Source organism: Lagopus leucura, unplaced genomic scaffold, assembly GCF_019238085.1.
Source record: "Lagopus leucura isolate 7727_CA_CO unplaced genomic scaffold, USGS_WTPT01 Super-Scaffold_100001, whole genome shotgun sequence".
NCBI lineage: Eukaryota > Metazoa > Chordata > Aves > Galliformes > Phasianidae > Lagopus > Lagopus leucura.
This window is the reverse complement of record NW_024962262.1, coordinates 71687234-71709306: the sequence shown is the minus strand read 5'-3', so window position 1 is coordinate 71709306 and position 22073 is coordinate 71687234. Positions and strand designations below refer to the sequence as shown.

The 22073-nt window shown below is 36.5% G+C and overlaps 1 protein-coding gene across 3 annotated transcripts in view; it reads right to left on the bottom strand.

The window, feature by feature from the left end:
- Positions 1 to 598: 598 nt before the first annotated feature.
- The window catches only part of BRWD1 (bromodomain and WD repeat domain containing 1), a 52189-nt gene continuing 30714 nt past the window's right edge, over positions 599 to 22073 (bottom strand). Inside the window, exons 29-41 of one of the 3 annotated variants that reach the window (XM_042867031.1) lie at positions 19509 to 19570; positions 17240 to 17395; positions 16911 to 17031; positions 15550 to 15675; positions 14860 to 14938; positions 13620 to 13664; positions 12195 to 12338; positions 10810 to 10962; positions 10360 to 10529; positions 8511 to 8749; positions 7297 to 7485; positions 5704 to 6678; positions 599 to 2532 (exon numbers count right to left, since the gene is read on the bottom strand). In XM_042867031.1, coding sequence (XP_042722965.1) covers positions 1397 to 2532; positions 5704 to 6678; positions 7297 to 7485; positions 8511 to 8749; positions 10360 to 10529; positions 10810 to 10962; positions 12195 to 12338; positions 13620 to 13664; positions 14860 to 14938; positions 15550 to 15675; positions 16911 to 17031; positions 17240 to 17395; positions 19509 to 19570 — 3595 coding nt within the window. In that variant the 3' untranslated portion in view covers positions 599 to 1396. The remainder of the gene's footprint in view (positions 2533 to 5703; positions 6679 to 7296; positions 7486 to 8510; positions 8750 to 10359; positions 10530 to 10809; positions 10963 to 12194; positions 12339 to 13619; positions 13665 to 14859; positions 14939 to 15549; positions 15676 to 16910; positions 17032 to 17239; positions 17396 to 19508; positions 19571 to 22073) is intronic. The other 2 variants (XM_042867032.1, XM_042867033.1) reach the window with 2 other exon arrangements.

Below are 22073 nucleotides of genomic sequence, written 5' to 3'. Positions count from 1 at the left end.
ATGTGATTATGAATCTGGACTTTTTTCCCCCCAAAGCCTTTCAAGATGCTATTACCTGTCCAGTCTGCTAGAAAACTAACTCATGAGCTTGCTGTTTCAGTTTGAGCTGAGTCACAGCTAACTGCTTTGACTTATCTCCTACTGAACCAGAGAAACCTGAGAAACTGAACCAGCAGAGAGGCAGGAAAACCATAGCATAGAGTGAGAAAGGAGTAGAGCACCTTGTGTTGGATTGAAGACAGTGATTTGGCAGGAGGCCCAACCAGCTCCAGGGAAAAGAATTTAGAGGTGCTATATGCATTCTCCTGTTTGATGCATAACCAACCAAAAATGTATATACTTATTTTTTTTTCCCCTGGACAATTCATCTTCTATGTAATTATTTTTTGACAACAGCCACCTCAAACATTTCAAAAATTAGCAGATAAATGGCAGCAATCAAAACCGATACGTTTAATCAATGCAAAAATCTAACATCGAAGCACTTAAAAGTTTAAATGTGGAAGACCAACAGAGATTTAGCAAAAACGGTCTGGAATGTAAGAACCCTGCACCTCCAACTTCTCACGCATAAAAAAGAAACAACAAACAGAACAAGTGTTTTGTTGGTTTTTCTATTTTATAAAGAAAACACACAAAAACCCTTAGGCCCAAGAGTTCACCTGCATTTCATATTCTTAAGTTTACAGTATAGAAGTCACATTAATGATAGTACTACCTGTCAGTATAAACCCTCTCTTCACCAGCACCAATATGCTTTTTTAAGTGGCAAATACGCTTTTCTCAACTGGTAACTGGTTCTAGTTGTATGTTTTCATTAATGAATGTACAGAACATTTAACATCTGTACTAACAGAAGCTGTAATGCTGTTAACTCAGTGACTGTTCATTACTCGTTTGATGCAATACCAGCATCCACCGAATTTTTATAGCGTACACTATTATTTATAAGCCTGTTAATATCATATATTATTTCTTACAGCATTAGAGATGTTTGAAATTTGTTCTCGAATGTTGAATGACCTAGGTAGTATTCCATTGCAGCACCCATAACAATAATACTCAACATACTGCTATTAACCTGTTACGCAGTGTTTTAACTTTTTTTTTTTAAACTCTTGTTATATGTAATAAAATACCAGTAAAGACAAAAAAATTGCCCCTATAATGAGGCACATTTTGGCATCTGTGCTAAATGCTGCTACATGGGCAGGCAAGTGCAAGTCAAAATATGAAAAGGAGAAAGTCATGATCTAATCACATTCATAACTTTTTCATAGAAAAATATAAATATATTCCCTGAAATGTAGGACAAGGAAGAGCCAGCATCCAACATGAGTTCTAGTGCTATTACCATTAAAAAAAAAAAAAAGTGGGCTGGCTTTTCCTTTTAAGGTTACGTTTCACAAGCTGCATCACCTACACCTCTGTCATCGTCGTCGTCGTCACAATCGTCGTATCTAACAGTCCGCCTACCCCTGTTTCGAGTTCTTATCGTAGTACGCCGGTTAGCTCTTCTATATTTGGTATATTCCAAATCTTCAGAGTCATTTTCTTGCTTAGGTTTCCGACGTTTCCTTCGCTGGGGTCTTCTGGAACGCTTAGGTAAATTTGAAATTTTTTTTCTAACGATGCCTGTTTTTCTCTTTTTTGTTTCTGTGGCATTACTGTATATACTGTTATCAGTTCCGGAGTCTGAATCGGAAGAACAGTTGAGATTGGCTTTTGAGCTCCCTGCAGCTCCACGTGTTTCCACATTCTTTGATACTGAGCTTTTTTCCTCTATCTTCTTCCCTGCTGCAGATTCTGATGCTTCGTTTAAGTCATTTGATAATTTCAATCTTTTCAAAGGGGCTCTGGATTGTTTCTTCCGTGCTCTTCTGATAGTTTTAGTTTCACGTTTAGCTAACTTAGAACCCACCTCCTCTTCAGAGTTGCTCATGTGATGGTTGTAGGCTGAAGTTGACTGACCAGAAGTTCTCCACTTTCTCCCATTTTCTACCTTGTGGTTTGTGGAATTCTCCTCTGAAGAGTCAAATGTATTCTTAAGACCTGAATCACTTTCAGTTCTCTTCGTCTGATCATCATTATCATCATTCTCCTTTTTAGTCACTTCTATCTCCACCTCAGATTCCGTTTTTTCATCTTCAGACTCACTAATGTATTTTCTCTTCGGAGCAGACGACCCAGAACAAAAATCATTTTTTCCATCAGAATCCTGTTCTTTCTCATTTTCAGACATTACACTAACATCTACATCTGAGCTGCTGATCAGTTTTTTCTTGGATGCCGCAGATGCACTGCCATGAAGCTGCCTTCTGTTCTTCTTCACTGTGCAAACACTCTCTGAGCTCGACAGCTCTTCCTTTGTATCGCTCATTATCTTGATCTTATTAGCTGCTAGCGTGGCACATCTGCGTGGATTTTTCTTTTTTGTCACATTAGATACCTTTATGTGTTTCCTGTAGTTAATGATACACGTCCTGCTCCTGAGCACTTTCCCACTTTGTCCAGGCTCCTCAGATGTAGCTTCTACAAAACAAAATATTTAAAATTTCCTTTAATAAACAGCCGATTTATTAAACATAAACACTACCACATTTAATGAAATATACAAATGCATGTTTTTATTTAAACCATTATGAGCAATCTACCCTAAGATTTTACTAAGGATACAGCCACTCAGTTCTGAGCATGTTTTTAACTCTCAGGATTAGTCTTCTGCTTTGATATGATGAAAGGTTGTACAGTAACCTGTAGCATCTCCCTGTAAAAACTGCCTTACAAATTACCAACTTAGCCAACAGCCTTTCTTGTACTCCTACTTCCATCATTAAAGCTATAACTTCTATTACCATTTTTACTTGATCATTCAAAATGAATTATAAATTTTAGACTTTATTCTTACAAAAATATTATAGATTATACAGCCAGAAGTCCAGGGTGAACATCACTAGTTTACACCAGGGAAATGTTATATTATATTGGCCTGTTACCTCTTGGTAATAGAAATAACAATCAATTTTGCCACAGCTTGAACCCAGTGCCTTGATGATTCTCTACCTGTACTCCCTGCAGACAGATTGAAAAATCATAGCAGCTTTTCTTATCTTACTTCACAGAAAGGTAGGCCACTAAATATTTTTCAAGTTAACATTTAAAGAGAAGGAGGTTTAAAGTGATTTTTTATTTTTTTTTTTATTTTTTAAATGGAGGGATGAAGAAAGCTTGTCTTGCTAATGCTATTTCAACTACTGAGTCTGAAGGCCTAGCATCTTTTGAGAATGACAGCTATTCAGAGACTGTCTGAGACAAACTCCAGTGAAGTTCAGTGCCTGGCTCCTTCTGGCCAGACTACTGTGTTCAGCATTGCTACAAATCATTCAGGCTCCTTCCTCAGTATATCACCTGTGAAGTTAAGATAGGACAATATTTTTCCTCAACTCTGTAAAGAAAAAAAATGCCATGAAGATGTACTCTAAGAGACTAGATAAAAAACAGCTCTAGCGTGACAAATTGTTTATGCTTTTTTTTCTTTTTAAACATTTCAGCAGCTAATTCATGAGACCGAATGAAAGACTGAAGGACAGTAACATCACATTCTGCACAAGACAGGCTTTATGTAACACACTACCAGACTATTAAACCTGTACAATCTATACTTTGTACACAATCTCAAATTGGCAGTAAATTTGCATAAAGCTTTATTTTTTTTTTTTTTTACTTAAAGCTTCTTACTAGAATTAAAATCCACTCTGGAGTAACTGCAACATTCCCACACATCACAGTAATAAAAGAGACAATTTTAATGCAACTACAGAAGAGTATCATGCATTAAATGCTGCAAAGGTACAGATTGTACAGACAGAGAGGATCAAATAAAGAACTCCATTAGCCACAAATTAGGATCTACAAGAAAACATTTACAAAACAGACACGAAGATATAAAGGTCTCATCCATCCAGTTTACTGCTGTGACAAGCAGTCCTGTAGTACATGCTATCAAACTTCAAACATGGGAGTCCAGGCAGCAATACTGGATAGGAATATCACATACACAGTCTCTTATGCACAGCCAAATATCCAAATGAATTTATGTTCTATAAATACTAAAGTATTTAAATAAAAGCATATGTATACTCCAACAGTATACAAATAATAGCTTCTACAAGTACAAATCTGCTAAGTTTCTTATTTACAAGTAACAGCCTCTTCAAGAGAGTAATAGATGTGCCTGTTGGTAAACCACAGTAAAGTAGGCTGTGCTAATAACATGCCTGCTACACCCCTTATCAGCTGAGGAGCAAAATGAGCTAGAGAACATCTGCCAACACACAAAATAGCTGTGACTGCCTGTGGTGGTATGCCAAATTAGAGAGTAGAAAAACTGAAGTATCAAATGCATGTTTTAGTGTAAATGTTCACAGCTATCAATCAGTTCTATTAATCAATTCATATTGATTAATAGACAACTAACAGTTCAACAGAACCACATGGGAACCACTAACTCCACAAGTAAAGAAAACAGAAAACCCAAAAGCTACTTATTATCAAGAGCATTGCACAGGACAATGATATACTCCTCATCCACATGAAAGCAGGTCTCCAATTCAGTCCTACATCTTTAACTGCCTTGGCTCTGTATATATCAGGGCTTTCTCTTGGCTTTTAAAACATGCTCTCCAAAATCACATCCAAACCTGAAACGCGGGTAATCCAAAAACCTGGGAAAAGCCAGTCTAAGCTTTAGAACATTACCATCACAGCATCAAAATGCATCTCTACTTTGAAAAGCATGCTACGTATCACTGACAATAAAAGCACAGAATGGCCTAGGTTGGAAGGGACCTCAAGAATCATGACTCTCCAGTCCCCCTGCCACATGCAGGGCCACCAACCTCCCCATTTAATACTAAACCAGGCTGCCCAGGGCCCCATCCAGCCTGGCCTTGAACACCTCCAGGGATGGGGCATCCACAACCTCTCTGGCAGCCTGTGCCAGCACCTCACCACTCCCTCTGTAAAGAAGTAAAGAAAATCCAAAAGACAAACTAAGTTAAAGATTCCAGTACATGCCATGGAAATAAAAATAATTCAGACATTATCAAATTCATTTTGAAAGACTACAAAATTAGTCAAAATGAAAATAAATCTGCTTTAGCACAGAAATTCTCAACACCAAAAGGCAATAATCGAAAGTAAGAACTATCACTTCATACAGAAACTCATAGATGATCATTATTGAAATTCTTAAAACAAGGAGCAGACTGACCAAAGAGAACAAATTCCTCCTTTTGAGATACACTGAACTTCACACAAGAGCATTCATATATATTCCTTAATATATATGCATAGAGAAGGAACTGCTGATTAAATATGAAAACAATAGTAACTTAATGACTTTTTCATAGACAAATGTAAACCCTGAATTGCTCAAGAACTTTCAGCATTCATCACTAATTCTAAATACTGAAAAACTGCCACTGCAAAACAAATAATTTCCTCAGTGCTGTTTTGGTGACCTCCCAGTTCCACAGTCAGCATCAGCACGTCTTCCAGTTCACCTGCTGATTTCTAGTTCTTGTTTTAGAACAGGGAACACTATACACTTCATAGAGTCCAAATCTCTCCATTCATTACCCATACTAAAATCTATCTAGTCAGTATATGAGGTTAAGATGCATTAACTCAATTTTTTTTTACCTTTTCTAAAGATCTTTGTTTTTCCTTTTCTCTTCCTCTTTTTTGTTTTTGAAGAAGCGTCAAAATAATTTCTGTGATTAGAATTTGTTTCAGATTCTGTATCAGAAGAGTCACTGAAATCAGCACCAGGTCCAGAATTAGGGCTCGCTGTAATTCTACATGGCACCAAGGTTTCTGAAACAACACTTCTCCCATCCTGTCTGTCTTCTGTTTCAGATTCTGCAGTGTCCTCCAAATCACTTAAGACTTTTGCCTTTTTTATAGGTGCAACAAGGTGCAGACCAAACAATTTTCTGGCATTCCACCTATCTGATTCAGAACACGCTTCATCCTCGGAGTTGCTCACAACAAACTTATTTGCAGGCACTGACTGCTCAGCTTTCTGATTGCTCCCATCCTCCGAATTATGGCTTTTGGAGTCATCCTCTGAAAAGCCTTGTGTAGGACTCCTCGTTTCAGGAGACGCAGAAAGAGCTGTCCCTCGTAACTGCCTATGGCCATTGCTTTGCCAGGTTTTCTGTTTCATCTGCACATCTGTCTCAGAATCTGAACTTTCATTTTCAGATTCACTAACGAATTTTCTTCGTACAGCAGATGAAGCAGGTAGAGAAAGAACTTTCCTCTTGCTGAGCTGCTCTTCTGGTTCTTTTTCACTTTCAGACTTCAAACCTCCATCATCCTCAGACCCCTCCAGTAACATTCGCCTGGCTGCAGCGGAGGCATTTCGGTGAGGCAGTTTTCTATTTTTGCATCCAATACCAATACTTTCTGAGCTTGAAACCTCTTCTTCCACATCACTCATTAGTCTTAACTTAGTAGCAGCCACAGTAGCACTTCTGCGTGGGATTTTCCTATGTCTCCCTGTACTATTACTCAGAGTCTCGGATGTCATCACTGAAGTATTATCAAAATCACTTTCATACAACCTTTTCCTGACAGCTTTTCTTGTATTCCCATTCTCCTGGGGAAATGTACCTGTGAAGCAGAAGAGGGATTAAAGTCTTATGTTCAAGAGTAGTCACTTTTTCAGCCTTCAAATCTGGAACAGGTTCAATCCACAGACATGACAAACAGAGCACATCCCCCTAGTAGTAGGTAGGTGATTTTGTCATCTGGCAAGAAAAAATATTTAGCTATATCACAGAATCACATAATGGCCTGGGTTGAAAAGGACCTTAAAGACCAACTAGTTTCAACCCCCCTGCCATGGGCAGTCACCAACCTCTAAGACCAGGATGCCCAGAGCCATGTCCAACCTTTATATCATGAATTTTGGATTCACTCCAGTTTTCTGAAAACTGCTTTATAGTTTTAGTGCTTCTACTTTAAGAAACAAAGCACTTCAAGAGAAGCTCTCTCAGTAAACTCTTGGCTTCAGCCCTCCCTACCCTAAGTACTGGAAAAAAAAAAAAAAAGGGAAACGTTCAGAAAGCAGCATTTTGAGAGCGAAAGATCTACTAGCAATCAAACAAACTGTATTACAACACACAACAGTTAAAAAAATACTAATTACAATTAGTTTTCTATGGATGTACATGTATAGACACACATCGGGTCCACGGGCCATCCAGAAGACAATTACTCCAATCTTACCTGTTTGTTTCCTTTGAGCAGCTTGATTTCTGGTTACCCTACAACTGATGTTCTTTCTTCTACATACACCATTGTGTAGCGGAGGTGACACAAGAGCCACAGAGCTTTCTTTGCTCTCTTCTGAGCTCTCTTCTGTAGAGGATGAAGAGGATGTAGATGAAGCTAAAGAACCTTCTACTTCACTTTCTGCTAAAAAAACAAATCCTCGATTAGAATATTGAGCAGTTAGTTTTAACTTACGAAGTGCATTTTGCTCATGCAGGAAATCTTATTTCCTCACAATTTTATCTAACAATACGCTTTCTCTCATGTCTTAATCTCTAGCACATATGAAATGATAGTTCCACAAAATATACAGCTCCACATTCATGAGGTATCTGGCAATCAGTTTAAGTGGACGTGTTTAAGTTTCAAATAAAATAGCAACTGTGTTATCTGAAAACATCTCTAAGAGAGAAGCACCTTAAAATTGAAATATTTGCCAAATCTCTTTTACCAGGATTAGTATCCTTGCTCTCTGAAAGAAACTGAAGTTTCACCAATGTAAAGTTTAGGGAGGGAAAAAAAAAAGAGGAAAGATTTTATGACTCTGGAAACTTAATCTAACATACATAGGTGTATAACCTTTATTTTATATCAAATGCACCACGTTTTCTTCTGAAGAGGCATTCATACACCACAACCACTTTCCTGTAACAGCTGCTTGAAGTGAAAAATTCTAGTACTGTATTTAAGAGCATCAAGTCATAAAAGTTTGTATGTCAGCTTATCAGTCCTACTCACTCAGCTTTGCTTTCAATCTCCATACAAAGCTGTAGTAAAGTACTGTCTGTTTGACTGCAAAATAGATACATAATGCAGCCAAGGCAGCTCTGTGTCAAAGTAAACTATGGGAGCAATAGATTCCTTCTTAGGAATACATTTTTTTCATTAATGAAATTAATCAACTGCATTCTATGAGATTTTACAGCAGAATATTCTTCAGTACACAGAACTTTTTATTAGTAAGTAAAAATACACAAAGATCTGTACTGCCTGAAATGCAAAGTGCATAAGAATGTTGTCTGAAGTTTTTGCATTGTTAAAGTTTACATTTTTAATTTAGAATACAGTTGGCAAATAGAGCAATTATAAAGGGAAAAGAAACATTAGTAGGCAATGTGTAGATAAGACAAAGACGAAAACCCTCATTTGGAACAGATTTCATTGATTACCTGATGACAACGTTGAGCGGTTTGTTAGTGTTGTAGATCTAGCTTTTCCATTCCTTTCAAAGGATGTCAGGCATGCAGAATCAGAGGACTCTCCAGATGAACTATGGTTGTAATTGCTAGCATTTGTCTTATGGCTTGCAACACAGGCTGCTCTGCTTGAGGTAGGTTGACTAAAAGAATCTTCCTGTTCAGATTCAATTTTTGCCTGAGACTTTAATGGTTTCTGCTTGAAATTTCTACTGAAAAGGGAAAGGAGTAGAAGCAACATAGCTTGTAGAACTACTAAAAAAAGCCACAGACAGTTAAGTATTTTAAAAGTAATTTTCTCTGAAAGCTTAATTAACCATACACTATGTGATTTTATATTTACAGAAGGCTAGTTAGTTTTGTAATCTAATATGGTTTGGGACAGTTTTAATTTTGATGAAGTATTAACTGTGTTTATTAATATAATAGCCTATGCTCCTAATAAAGTTAAACAAGAAAAGCCATTATCTACAAAAAAAAAAGTAACACTAAATACCTTCTATACCTGTCATCCTATTGTTGCAATCTGTTGGTAAACAACAGCCTCAAACTCTGCTGAACTCAGTCTCTTGTTAGCTGCACATAAATCCCAAAGTACGTGATATGCATACTATTATTCCATTATAAATTGAGTTCCAGGAACGTGATGAAACAGCATCTTTCAAGAGTTTGTCTAAAATGCATGTTTGGAGAGCAGCTAACCAATTACATTCTTCCTTAAAATACATTCTAGAGTGCTACATTCAGTCCTATTTGATCACAGTAAATCCACAATGTTCTAGATGGGAAAGGGCACGCATTACACATAAGCAATGCAGAGGCTACTAGGCAAAAGAACATTGCTTATTTTTACATTCAGAACTACTCTTTTGTCAGTTCATTGCTTACAACCCAAAGTTTTCAGATATTTTAGAGACCTATGAGACACATATGCTCTCCTGCATAATAGTTTAACAACAAACACTCTCCAAGAATTCCCAAAGATTCAGTCCTGCAAAGCACCACTGAACTGAACTGTAAACAAGTCACATACAGGTTCTTCAGAGAGGAAAAATAGTGGTGTTTCAAAGGAAGATTCCTGCCTACTGCTGTGTATTTGTAACATCATTAAACTGTTTTGCTAGAAAACACTGAGAACCCAAGAAAAATGCCAAGTAAAACTTCAAGTTCATCATCAGATATGCTTACAGTGTAATCCAACATTTATGCACAGAAGAATAAAGATAACTATGTCAGAAGGGTATTCTTCTAATTTTATTCTTAAAACTGTATTACTGTCCCTTCACTATCAGACAAGGCCAGAGGGAGTGGGAGAAAACCATATGCTCAATTCCAACAATCTACCACGTTTGTTTTTGTATTTTGTATTGTTTCACTTAATCCCATATGCTGATTAACAATACAAGAGTAAATCACATCAACCAGAAACGAGCAGACTGCTACAGCAATTAAAAAAAAATCTAAGTTCCATAGGATTAAATTACTTCTGCATATAGTAAGATAACTAATATATATGCAGCAAGAACATTTTATTATTCTAGTCAGATTATCTAGTCAGATTAAAAGTTCATTTTCTCGCTGAATTATTTAGAATTAAGCATAAACAAACAAAAAAAATCCCTGTTCTATACTTCAATCCCTTCCCCATTCCGCAGGCAACTTTACACTACCACGGAACTCCCTTTAAGCACGTTTATCTTACTCTGCAAGAGAAGTAATTCCAACAATTATTACTAGAGTTAGCTAGCTAGCCACTTCATAAAACAATTGTTCTGTTCTGACTAAATATGACAGTGAATGTAGTCAGTTCATAATTTGTTACCTGGGCATTTTGGTAGCATGCTGCACTGAGCTTTGACTCTGAATTCTTCTAGCGTATCTCTGGTTTCTTCGTATCTTTTCATTCTGCTTCTGACCATTTTTGAAATCTGAAACAATTCTTCTTATTTTCTCTTCAAATAGTGCTGACAATCTCAAGGTCATACTATAAATCTAAGGAAGTAGTTTATGTTAATAACAGAACCTTTCATCCAAGACTAACTTCTCTAAAATCAGAAATTATACAGAAAAAAGAAATTTGTTTGGTACGATGTACTATAGTGCTATGTAAGACATAAGCAGACATACAAATGTTTTGTTGCACTTCTCCCCATTACCACTTACCACCATCATTAACCAGAAATTTTACTGAAATATTGAAAAATAAAAATTTCTCCAAGATAATACCTAACTGGATTATGAGAAGTGTAAAACTCCCAATAGTAACATCTACCTTTGATTTTTTGTTTGGAGTATAAGACTTTGCATTACTAAATATTAGTCTTATATCTTTGCACAGTTCCATTGGAGTGTCATAATTTCCAGCTTCCAGAGTTTCCTTCACTGTACCAAAGTCCATTGGAGTGTCTATAATATGTCTGTAGTCCTAGATAAAGCATAAAAAAAAAAGCAGTTCAAGAAGTTGTTAGAGGAAAAAACAATCATCTTGAATTTTATCTATAGAATTCAACAGGAACTAAGATCATCTTAACCACTGGCTCGAGAAACAAGTACTTACCACAGCAGAAAGCTGAGCTTCTGCTGAAACTACTTGATTTAAAGCCTCCACTTTGTTATGTCTTATAACATATATTTTCAAGATAATCTTCAGAATTTGTTAAATATTGTGATGTGATACAACACCACATACTTGCACATACAGTTCTTCAGTTTCTTTTCTCCCAATTTACCTCAATAGCAACTATTTTGTAACAGTAACATGTCAGGCAACTGTATTACTGCTAATCAAAATGAGAAAAAAAAGACTGTAATAGATCTGCCTGTAATCCTTTCACTAATGCCCTTTACAATGAGAAACTGATCTTGTTTAAATTTAAAACAAGAGACTGAACTCCACAATTGTCTTTTTCTCTTCTAAATGAGGAGTTTTAGAGACTTCCAAAATATTTTCAATACCTGAAACTCAAGATGTGAAGATGGTACGAAAAAAAGTTGCATAATTCTTAAAACATTTATATGTCTTTTTTCCCAGAGGAGCTTGTTCTCTTTTTTCCTAAAAACCAAATAAAGATCTCGAAACCAATACTGCTACATAAGGTTTTCAGCAACAAAATAATTTACTGATGTGGAAGAGGGACCACTAGAGCATTAAGATGCTCTAAGACGCATCAGCAGAAAATACAAAACAGATTGGATAGAATCCATACTTCAGATGCACACGTGAACCAAGACCTATGTTCTGTCTAGACGGGAAGCATCAAAGAGAAGACAGATTCCCAAAACATGCAGATGACAGCAAAGGCAATAGTGCCAACAGCGACAATGGGGTAGCAAGAAAACAATGCAACAAGTAAGGAGTTCACACTGACTGATCTGTTTGCCTATTTTAGTTTCATCCTTCATGTTAACATTACATACAAAACAGGTAACTCATGTAAAGTATCAAGGTGTTTGTAGACACAGCTCCACTGCTCCACAATTGTTCTGTGCTGTGTTTGTATTTTTGGTATATCTTATCTCGACGAAGATAAGCATCAGTGGTTGAGAATTGAAACCAAAAACAGAACAAGTCCAAGAGAAACGTGGAGGTCTTATTGTACCAAACGCTAAAAGAAAGAAACAATTTTTATATCTTACAAGGTTAACGGAACAACTTACAGGATACTGGTCCAAATCAACTGGCTGCCTAAAAGGTTCAGAATCTTCACACTGGAAAATTAAATTCACAAGCTCCATGCACTGTTTTTTCCAGCAGTTTTCATCATAGCCATTTTTCATGCTTTTTCCTCTTTTCCCCCGTCCCTTGAAAAAAATGCCAGGAAAAAACATTATTGAAAAGCTGCCTGAAAAACTGCACAGAAAACTTCTAACTGGAATTATTTCAGAATCACAGCATCAATCACAGAATCACAGAGGTTGGAAGAAATCTCTGGAGATCACCTAGTTCAACCCCCTGCTAAAGCAGGTTCCCTGCAGTAGGTTGCACAGGAAAGCAACCAGGTGGGTTTGAAATATCTTCAGAGAAGGATATTCCACCACCTCTCTGGCCAGCCTGTTCCAGTGCTCTGTCATCCTTACAGTAAAGAAGTTCTTCCTCGTGTTAGTATGGCACTTCCTGTATTTCTGTTTCTGCATGTTGCTCCTTGCTCTACTGCTGCACACCACTGAAAAGAGTTTGCCCCCATCAACTTAACTAGCATATTATAGATAGTTGTAAGCATTGATAAGCTCCTATCTCAATCTTCTCTTCTGTAGGCTGAAGAGTCCCAGGTCTCAGCCTGGAGCATCCCCCTTACAAGGAACAGCTCCTAATTATCTTTGTGGCCCTCCACTGGACTTCCTCTAGGATATCCCTGTCTGGGAATCCCAGAACAGGACACAGCACTCCATACCCGGCCTCAACCAGGGCAGAGCAGAGAGGGAGGATCACCTCCCCTGATCTGCTGGCCACACTCTTGTTTTTAAAACGTGCCCCAGGATACCACAGGCCTTCCAGGCCACAAAGGCACACTGTATCAGAAAAATGCGCTTCTAAACCACATGCAGAAATGCACTTCCAGGTATTGTTAACAAAACAACTAGCAGCTTTCTTTCCCTAATGTTTATTAATAAAACTGACAAATCTTTTTTTTTTTTTTTGCATTTCAAGTTGTTGTCTTGAGGTGGGCTTTTTTTTTTAGTACCAAAAAGCACACAAAAATATCTCCTTATCAATCTTTCAAAGTAAGAAATCTGAATAATATCCGCTGTTAAAATGCTTTGGTTTTTTTTTCCTGAGCATCTCAGCTGATGAATATTTTCACTTCAGTATCAGCCAGATAATTGAAAGCTGTCATACTGAACAGCATTGATATCAAAATCATGAGAAAGATTCTCTTTGACTATTACATGGAACAAGTATAGGTGTGTTAAAACAGCAATGAACTATTTATGAAAAGCATTTATTTCTTTTTACTGTCAGGGAAAAAAATATGTTTGTTACAAAACAAAGCATCAGTCCCACAGTATTTCAATACAGCCTGCTAAACAATTTTTCCCAGCAAACTTGAATTGGGTATATATGGGAAAGGTTAGCCAACTCACTTTTCTTCTTCTATATGATGTTCTTGGACGGCATTTTTCATCATCCTGCACAAAAATAAAGGTTATTTATTTTTTTCCATAAATAATTTTTATGTAATTGTGTGCTCAAATTATTATTAGATCTTACATCATGGTTGAAATAGACTTTTAATCTTACTTTTCTTCAGTTGGACAAGAAATGGGCATATCAAAAACACAGCACAGTGTGTTATGGAAAGTAAGATTCTATTGACATCCCACCACTGGAGGCTCCTACTTGAACTCCTGTCCATAGTATACAGGAAAAACCCCAAATAGAAATTGCAACTGGAAGATACCCACCAACTTTGAGAACTTCAATGACAGAATATCAAACAGTAAATCAACTGACAAATATTACAACTTTCTGCATTTTGCTTGTCCTGAATTTGGGGCAAAGAAATCTTTCTGATCAAGTTACGTCTGGTAAAAAGAAAAGCTTTATAATGCAAAAGTACTAAGATGACACTGAAGTAGCCAGACAGCTGAATGTAATGCCTTTCCTACAATATTAACCTCCAAGGGAAGGGAGTCACTCTGCAACTTTTTGAAGCCTTGCTGAATTAGAAATTAAAATGCAAAAAAGATCAGATTGGGCTGTTTGGGGTATGCTGTCAGTAAACACGCAACACTGAACACAAGAACTGTTCTGCATTGAATGCTAGCTGTAGTTTAAGGTAAATACGTTTAATTGTATCTTCATAGAAGCACATAATGCTAATGTATGATTCATAGTTGCGTGCACAGGAATTCAGTGTTTACCAACCTTCAGCATTTACTACTGCCTAAGTGACAGTTTTAGCTTTAGAAATAACCAAGGATACAGATAATTAAAAATACAAGACAGCTATTCATACACTCTTGAAATATTTATATTACATTACTACATATTAACATGCTTTAAAAACGTCACAAAAACACAGAATTGTTCTATTTAATGGCCACAGTCCTAGCACAAAGTTTCTTGTTATACTTCCGAACAAGTACAAACAATTCATGTTCTCAACTAAAGCATATCCCCACATCATCCCTCACTTCCCTGATATATTCAGTCTTCTCTCAGCTGTGCAAATGTACACATACAAGATACACATACAAGGATCTCTATTTTAAAAAAAAAAAAAAAAAAAAAAAGCAATTGTGCCATGAATACTTGAAGGTGAGTGGTATTTTCTTACCACTGCAGATGCATTACTGCAATTACTCGTATGAAAAAGCTTACCAGATCATCAGCATCAAGACAATCTTGTTCATCATCTGTTGTGCTACACAGGTCAAAAATGTTTGTACAGTCTTGATCGCTGTAATGCAATTAAACCTCTTGTTACTATAATATCAAACACAGCTATCACTTCCTAGAAAGACAAACCCAGACACAACCAAAAGCTACAAAACTGGAAGCAAGTAACAACAATCTGAAATAATAAACACCATAAGGTGTTTTTTTATATCACTAAAGTAATGTTAAATATGGAAATCTGCTGTATTGCACATTTTAGAACCAGTGAGCCAAGTAGGGTGAAATTAGCATTAGGAATTTGATCTACTGGAATTAGACTGCCTACACCAACTTCAAAATAAACCTCCCAACCGAACTCAAGTCAGGCATGCTGCAACAAGAATTTCTGCATGGGTTTACATTACAGACTGATCTACTTTCAGGTTAACTGACATCTTCATACAGTACACACCAGTAAAAAAATCAAATCTCTATATTAACATACATTTCCAGTATTTTCCCAGGTAAGAAAACACTCGTGAAGAATTACATATCTGTCCTGCAGTGCACTGAAAAAGATTAATAAATCAAAAGAACTAAATTCTTAATAAAGTGATCTTAAAGGTGTTTACGTTCCCCCACAATTTTAGAGCACAAGCATTCAAGCGCTACGTAAGGTAAAATACCACTCACTTGATAAACTTCAAGAGCTGCGTAGTGATCTTCTTTGCAGCTCTAGCAATAGCACTCCCAGGTTCATTGAAGGTCCTGGCATTGCTTTCAATGTACCTTACTTCCCAAACCAATGCAGAGATTCTCCTTAAAATTAAACAATTTTAATTTTAACAATTCAGTTTTGATTTTAAATTTAAATTTAATTTAAACAATTAATAATAAGCTGAAAAACTACAAATACTTTCTCATTAATTATCTGTCCTAATGTAGATAAACATCCCTTACTCTAATATTCATGACACCTGTCTCCAGGTTTTCACTCATCAAAATGTGTTCACATAGAGCACACAGAAGCAATTCACAGAAGTAATTCAAGGAAGCAAAATCAACAGTGCACATCTTTGTTAAGTCATTTTCCTATTTGTTGACAAGAAATTCGCAGCAAGTTTGCAAAGTTCTGTAAAGGTTTGGTTTCTTTTTTAAAATTAATTCAACTAGCCTATTAAATGCCAGCATTTAATACCACTGAATTATGAAATGCCATTGAACTAATGGAACTGAGAATCACAAATTCCAAGGATTCCTTAAAAATCCATGCATTTTTAAAAGGCTATCTTGACCACCTCTGTGGAAAACTCCTGCCAAATGTGTAAATTGCGTACTATATTATTAAATAAATTAAAAATAAGAATAAAAACAAGACACAAGCAACAGAGAAAAAAAGACAAGAAGTCTGGTCTAAACACATTTTTAAGTGTACCTCAGCCATGATGTCTGCAAAATACCTTGTTGAGACCAACTCACCAGTCATACATCCCCTCCCTCTGTAAAGAGATTTGTAGAAAGCGCTACAAACTAACATTACAGAAGTGAGCTAGCACAATTACACAGCTTTTTGTGATTAAGTTTATAAAGAACTGTAGAATATGAAAGCCATACTCCAGGTTTTCAGTTCCTCATCTGAGAATTTCAAACCATTCCCCAAGCCATCATTTCAGTCTCACTGAGGAAGAAAACAAGCATTGACATCTCTTCATTTTATTTACAGACATGCTGAGCACAAATCCAGATGATCAACATCCTTAAATTTCTGTTAGTATGGATATGCTGCACATCAGAACTTATCAACCCCACACTTAATGTCAGCATTAACTCTGGAAACTGTATCAATATAGGCTGAAATCAATTTCCTTAAGAACTAAAAGAACTAAAAAGAATGTTAAAAATTAACATTGCTACAAAACACATTACGAATTTGGGTACTAGACTGTTGGTTTTCAAAATGTTTATTAAAAAAGACAACCAAAAAACGTTTAGATCTTCTCACAGTGTACAAACGTAAGGCCGTGCTCCGTCTTGTTTCTGCTGCTAGTACTAACCTGTAAAATCGATTGGCCAGTCTTGTTCGAATAGTGTTCAGGTCTGTTGGATAAGCAATCACGGTACAGTACTTGGGATATGTACACAGGTCAACTGGACCAGCAAAAGCTGCTGAAATGTCTGTTAAGAAACAGCAAAATTAACGGCACTATTTACAGACATTTGTGTGTGAAAACTGAACCAGCCATTAAATTGGTTTGTAAAACCACCCTCGATAAAACCAATGATGTACCAAAACATAAATAGTCAAGTACAAATACAGTGGGAGAACTGGCCTGTAAATCTAACTCCAGGAGCAAACTACCTAAAAGTGAGAGGACATTCTCACCAAGAGTCAGAAGTTGGTCGATACCGCAGATAATCCGCTCACAAGCTTCATCGCGGGATCGCATCCCCCACTCCCCTTCCTCGGGTTTGTACAGTAGCTTCTCCATTTCTTCAAAAGTCACAGAAACACTAGCTCCTAATTCTTCAGGCTGATCAACTGAAGAGTGATAACAAAAAGGAAAGTGTGAGTAGTGAGAACACAACAAGAGAAATTGTTAAATATTTAAAACCATACGAGTATTTAGTAAGCGTATCTGGGAAAAACATACTTTGCTTTGAGTTTGATACTAAAAGCATGGGGAAAATACATAAAACAGCCAAAAGGTGTCCTTTATTCCATTTTTCTGCAATTCTGAATTGCCAGGTATTCATTTATTCTCTTGATTTAAGCACCAGTCTAAAAAGACGACCTCACAAGAGTTACTTGCACACTTCCGTTTTAAATGTGAGGTTCAGACTTCATAGGATCCTAACTTAGTTTACTGAGTTTATTACTTCAACCACTAAACACACGTAAGACAGGCAATATATTTTGTGATGTCCTTCCTGGTACACTAACTGTAACCTTAACAGTGTTATTTTTTCCAATATTTCTTTTGAACATGGCAGATTAAATTAATTTCAAAACAGTAGAAAGTAGCAGACATAAAACTGTGATGGATGGCTCCACGGAAAGTCATGTTTACAAAGATTAATGCAATCCAGCTAACACAGAGTAAACAGGACACATTACACCTCTATGTATCCTTCCCCTCAACTCTACAGATTGTTTCTAGTAATTTTCAGTCTGTTTCTGGATTTCTTTTGTTAGAAGCTAACATCCTCATTTAGTTTGAGCACTTGAAAAGGAACAAGATCATGAAGGTTCCTGATCACACAGTGATCTTCAGTCCATCTTTGTGTTGAATAGGACAACTGGAACAGCAGATAAAATTCAGCAATATGAAGCATATAGGCTTATAGCTAGAAACCAGAAATAGGAGCTTCCATTAGCATCTGAGAGTCTCTCAGTTAAAAATAAAAACAAGAAAGATAAGGTCATTGCTAGCATGCCGATGACTGTAATCCTCAGATATGCCACAGACAATTCTAAAACACATTTCAGCTGCAGCTGTTGCAGAGACAAAAAATAAAAGCAAAGCAATTGAACGAGTTTAGTATGGGTCTTCAAAGTTTACAAAAAGCACTGATTTTTTCCTTTGGCCAAACAGGTAACGATGGCCCCAAATCTTTATTCACTATTGCATTTACAGTGCTATTTATGGAACGCGTTCACCAGAACACAAGGAATTAGAAGAAAGTGTGCTGTATGTTTGCAGGACGCAGATTTTGGCAAATAAGAAAATAGTATTTCAATCAAACCTAGGAGGAAAAAAACTAAAACAATCTTGCTGACTGAAATCTTTATACATTTTAGTTTGCATAAAACAGGTGATTTCATGTTTCCATTTCAGACAGTTTTGCAGCATTTGTTATCACAAGATATGACTGAAGCAGCCAGACCACACTTGGAAGATTAGAAAGTCAGTTTAATATTGAAAACATCCATGTGTGTGCAACATAATGGTATTTAGAGGACAAAACACTATATACACAATAGGCTATACACACACATACACACACACAGCATTAACTTTTCTGCCATTTAGGAAATATCTTATTCTCTATGAAAGGCAATAAAGAAAATTAATATCCTTTAAACAAGTTATTCAGTAACTACTTTGTCCTCCCATCCTGCTGCTGGTATCAACAAGCATTGGAAAACTGAATTGAAGAAGACAAATCAGGAATACAGTTACTTCATTTACAATTAATTTGAGTTTTACCACAAAACCTATACAAGCAGCCTTTTTAAAGTATAAACAATAAAGATTTGCTGACTGGAAAACTTATTTATATTTATTCTTATTCATTCTAATTCTTATACATACCATAATGCAAACTAGTTTTTTTTTTTTTTTTTTTTTTTTTTTTTTTTTTAAAGTTGCGATGTCAAGTTGCTGGAAGTCAAAACTTGACTTCCAGCAGTAGCAGGTTTTATTGTATATGCCAGAGAGATCCATATTTCAAGTATTTCCTTCAAAACTATTTTAGAAGATGGAAAGTTTCAGGGTGAAGAAGTAAAATCTAGATATATCAAAGACATTTTACTAACACTGAAGTGAGACTGTCCTACAAGAATCATTTCAAGTGCACTACCTGCATGTAACAAAGGATCCATGAAGAGGGAGAAGCACATTAACTGCTCTGTTCAGAGAGTTTCTACTTACCATTATCAGATATTGGTTCCATGTCCCATGGACTAAGCTTCTCAACCTCACCATTGTCCCATCTGATTTACCAAGTTAAAAAGAAAATAGAAACACACAAGTTAACATTAACCTTAAGTTGAAAGCATTTCTTCCAAGCATATTTAAAGAAATTCTCCATCATTGCTATTTTTGACCTTAGTAAAATATACTGTGGTTACATATATATATATATATATATATATATATAAACAAAATTATTGGTTAGGAATCAACTGTCAACACTGCAGAAAAGGAAACACGATTTAAGAAGAATTCCAAATTAAAATTGAGCATGTGCTCTCTGCCATATACAACTTACCCAATATAAAAATCAATATCATAATGATCAGATCAAGAAGCTGCTTAAGAAAAATAAGCCAGACACTTGGAAAAACAAAGTAACATAATCAAAGGGAAGCTACCAAGAAAACAAGGAGAAGCAGCCCTCAGCCACAACAATAGAATGACTCAGAGAAAGGAAGAATAAAAACTGAGTTATATGGTGTATTAACTTCTCATTAATTAAGGCTTACCACATTAAGACAAAGAGAAGACTAAAATGTAGAACCTAAATTAACAGGAAGCAAAAGCAAACAGAGCTGATATTAACAGATTACCTGCACATTCACTGATATTTTACTATCTGATAGGAACATTCTCATCTGCTTTTATTAACAGCAAAACTACCAACAAATTTTAGTATTTCAAATATAAGAAATGTACTTCTGGATTCTGCCTAATACCCCTGCTACTAGTAATTTCTCTATTTGAAACTATCAGTGGGAGGCCACATAATCCTGGTACAAAACCATTCTACTCATTCAACATTCATGATAACTAAATTCCTCTGGGCATTCAGTGAATACATCCCAGATTATTTCCTTCAGCATCTGTTTTCATTTAACATTCATAGTCTGCTAATACTGCCTGGTTCTGTCAGAACCTCAATCTCTCTTTTGCTCCCTATACTTCAGCTAATTTTCAACACAAAGAAGTATTTGTTCCAATGCAGCGTTATTTTAGTTAACATCTTTTGTAGAGAGATCATTTCAAGGGCTTCTTTTAAAAAACAGGAACTGCAGTCAAGTACATCAGACTGCAGTTCACCAATTTCCCTCCGAACCATCCAACTGTACCACAGGTTGCAACTTCACCAGAAGTTTCAAATTAGAGTTCCTCAAATGCCTGGTTTCCATGCTGAATACGGCAGAACTTCATAATAAAACTGCCCAGCAAGATCAAAGTAAACTAATCATCACAGTCCCTTCCCGTAAACACCACAAACCCCAGAACCAGGGACTGAGGAAAAAAAAAAAAAAAAAGAACATTTGGCTGTCAGACTAGGAATGCATCTTACAGAAACCTAGGATAAAATCAAGCTCAGAACAGGAAGCCTTGAATCATTTACTGACATCTCATGTATTGCTAGCGTGACTTCATTTCTAAGGACCATGAAAAAACATCCCATTAACAGCTCAACACTGTAAAGAAAGCTTTATCTTTGCAGAAGTTCAGGGCGACTGTCAGCAAGACTCTCTGATCCTCCTTAGTACTGACTGCTTCCTGGTAAAGGTACAGGTTAGGGAGCTCACAGACCTAGCAAACAACCAAAACTTTTCCAGCATTTTCTGCTTGATGCAAGATGCCATCTCTAAAAATAGAAATAGGGGCAGGCACCCTGAGCCACAACAGTGATGCAAAAGCTGTTCTTTAGAAGGCCAACACCTCCCTAAGCTTCTTACCAGCCCAAGATAAGCATCTGACTCAAGTCAAAATGAAGCAGAAATTCCTTTACCAGAATGGAAACCTTACTACTTACTTCCACAGGAAGTATCTCCTTTGGAAGAATGATGTTTTAATGAGAAGTATTTTCTGTCATATGTGATGGAAGTGAGTTCAGAATGGACACAGAACTGAAGACAACTAGCAGGTTTGCAGTTCCCAGGAATTAGTCCAGCTACTATGCTTTAAGTTTGATACTGAAGTTTCTGCCTTTCCTATTTAAGCAGGCCTTTTCCCCTTGCAGTATTACCCTTGGATTTGCTCAACCTTGCCGTGTTCTCAACCTCGTTGAAGAACAAACTTGACAATGCATTCACCATTGCAGCATTATCTCCTGACAAGCATGCTGGTCAAAGGGATTTGTCTGAGGTAGCCTAGGGTTAATTACACTATCTGCAGCTATCTTGCGAAATATAACCTAAAGATGAAATGCAGGACAAACTGCAAGCAGAACCTACATAGTAGCAAACATAGCTAAATACTAGTAGGCAACAGACTTGTTCTATCTTCACACCCACACAGCAAGCATACAGCTACGCTTAGAAACGGACATAATTTACACAAGGCTCAAGTGATTGCATACAATCACATTACAGTCATATTTGCTCTCGTGGATAGTAATGTGAAAAGACAGAAGCGTGAGAAATTTAAGCGTAAGAATTACGATCTGAACAACAAAGATTCAGCACGCCCCATCCAAAACCAATTATGACTGAAGATTAATAATTTCTATACGTGGGAAATTGCATTGCTTGCTTCATG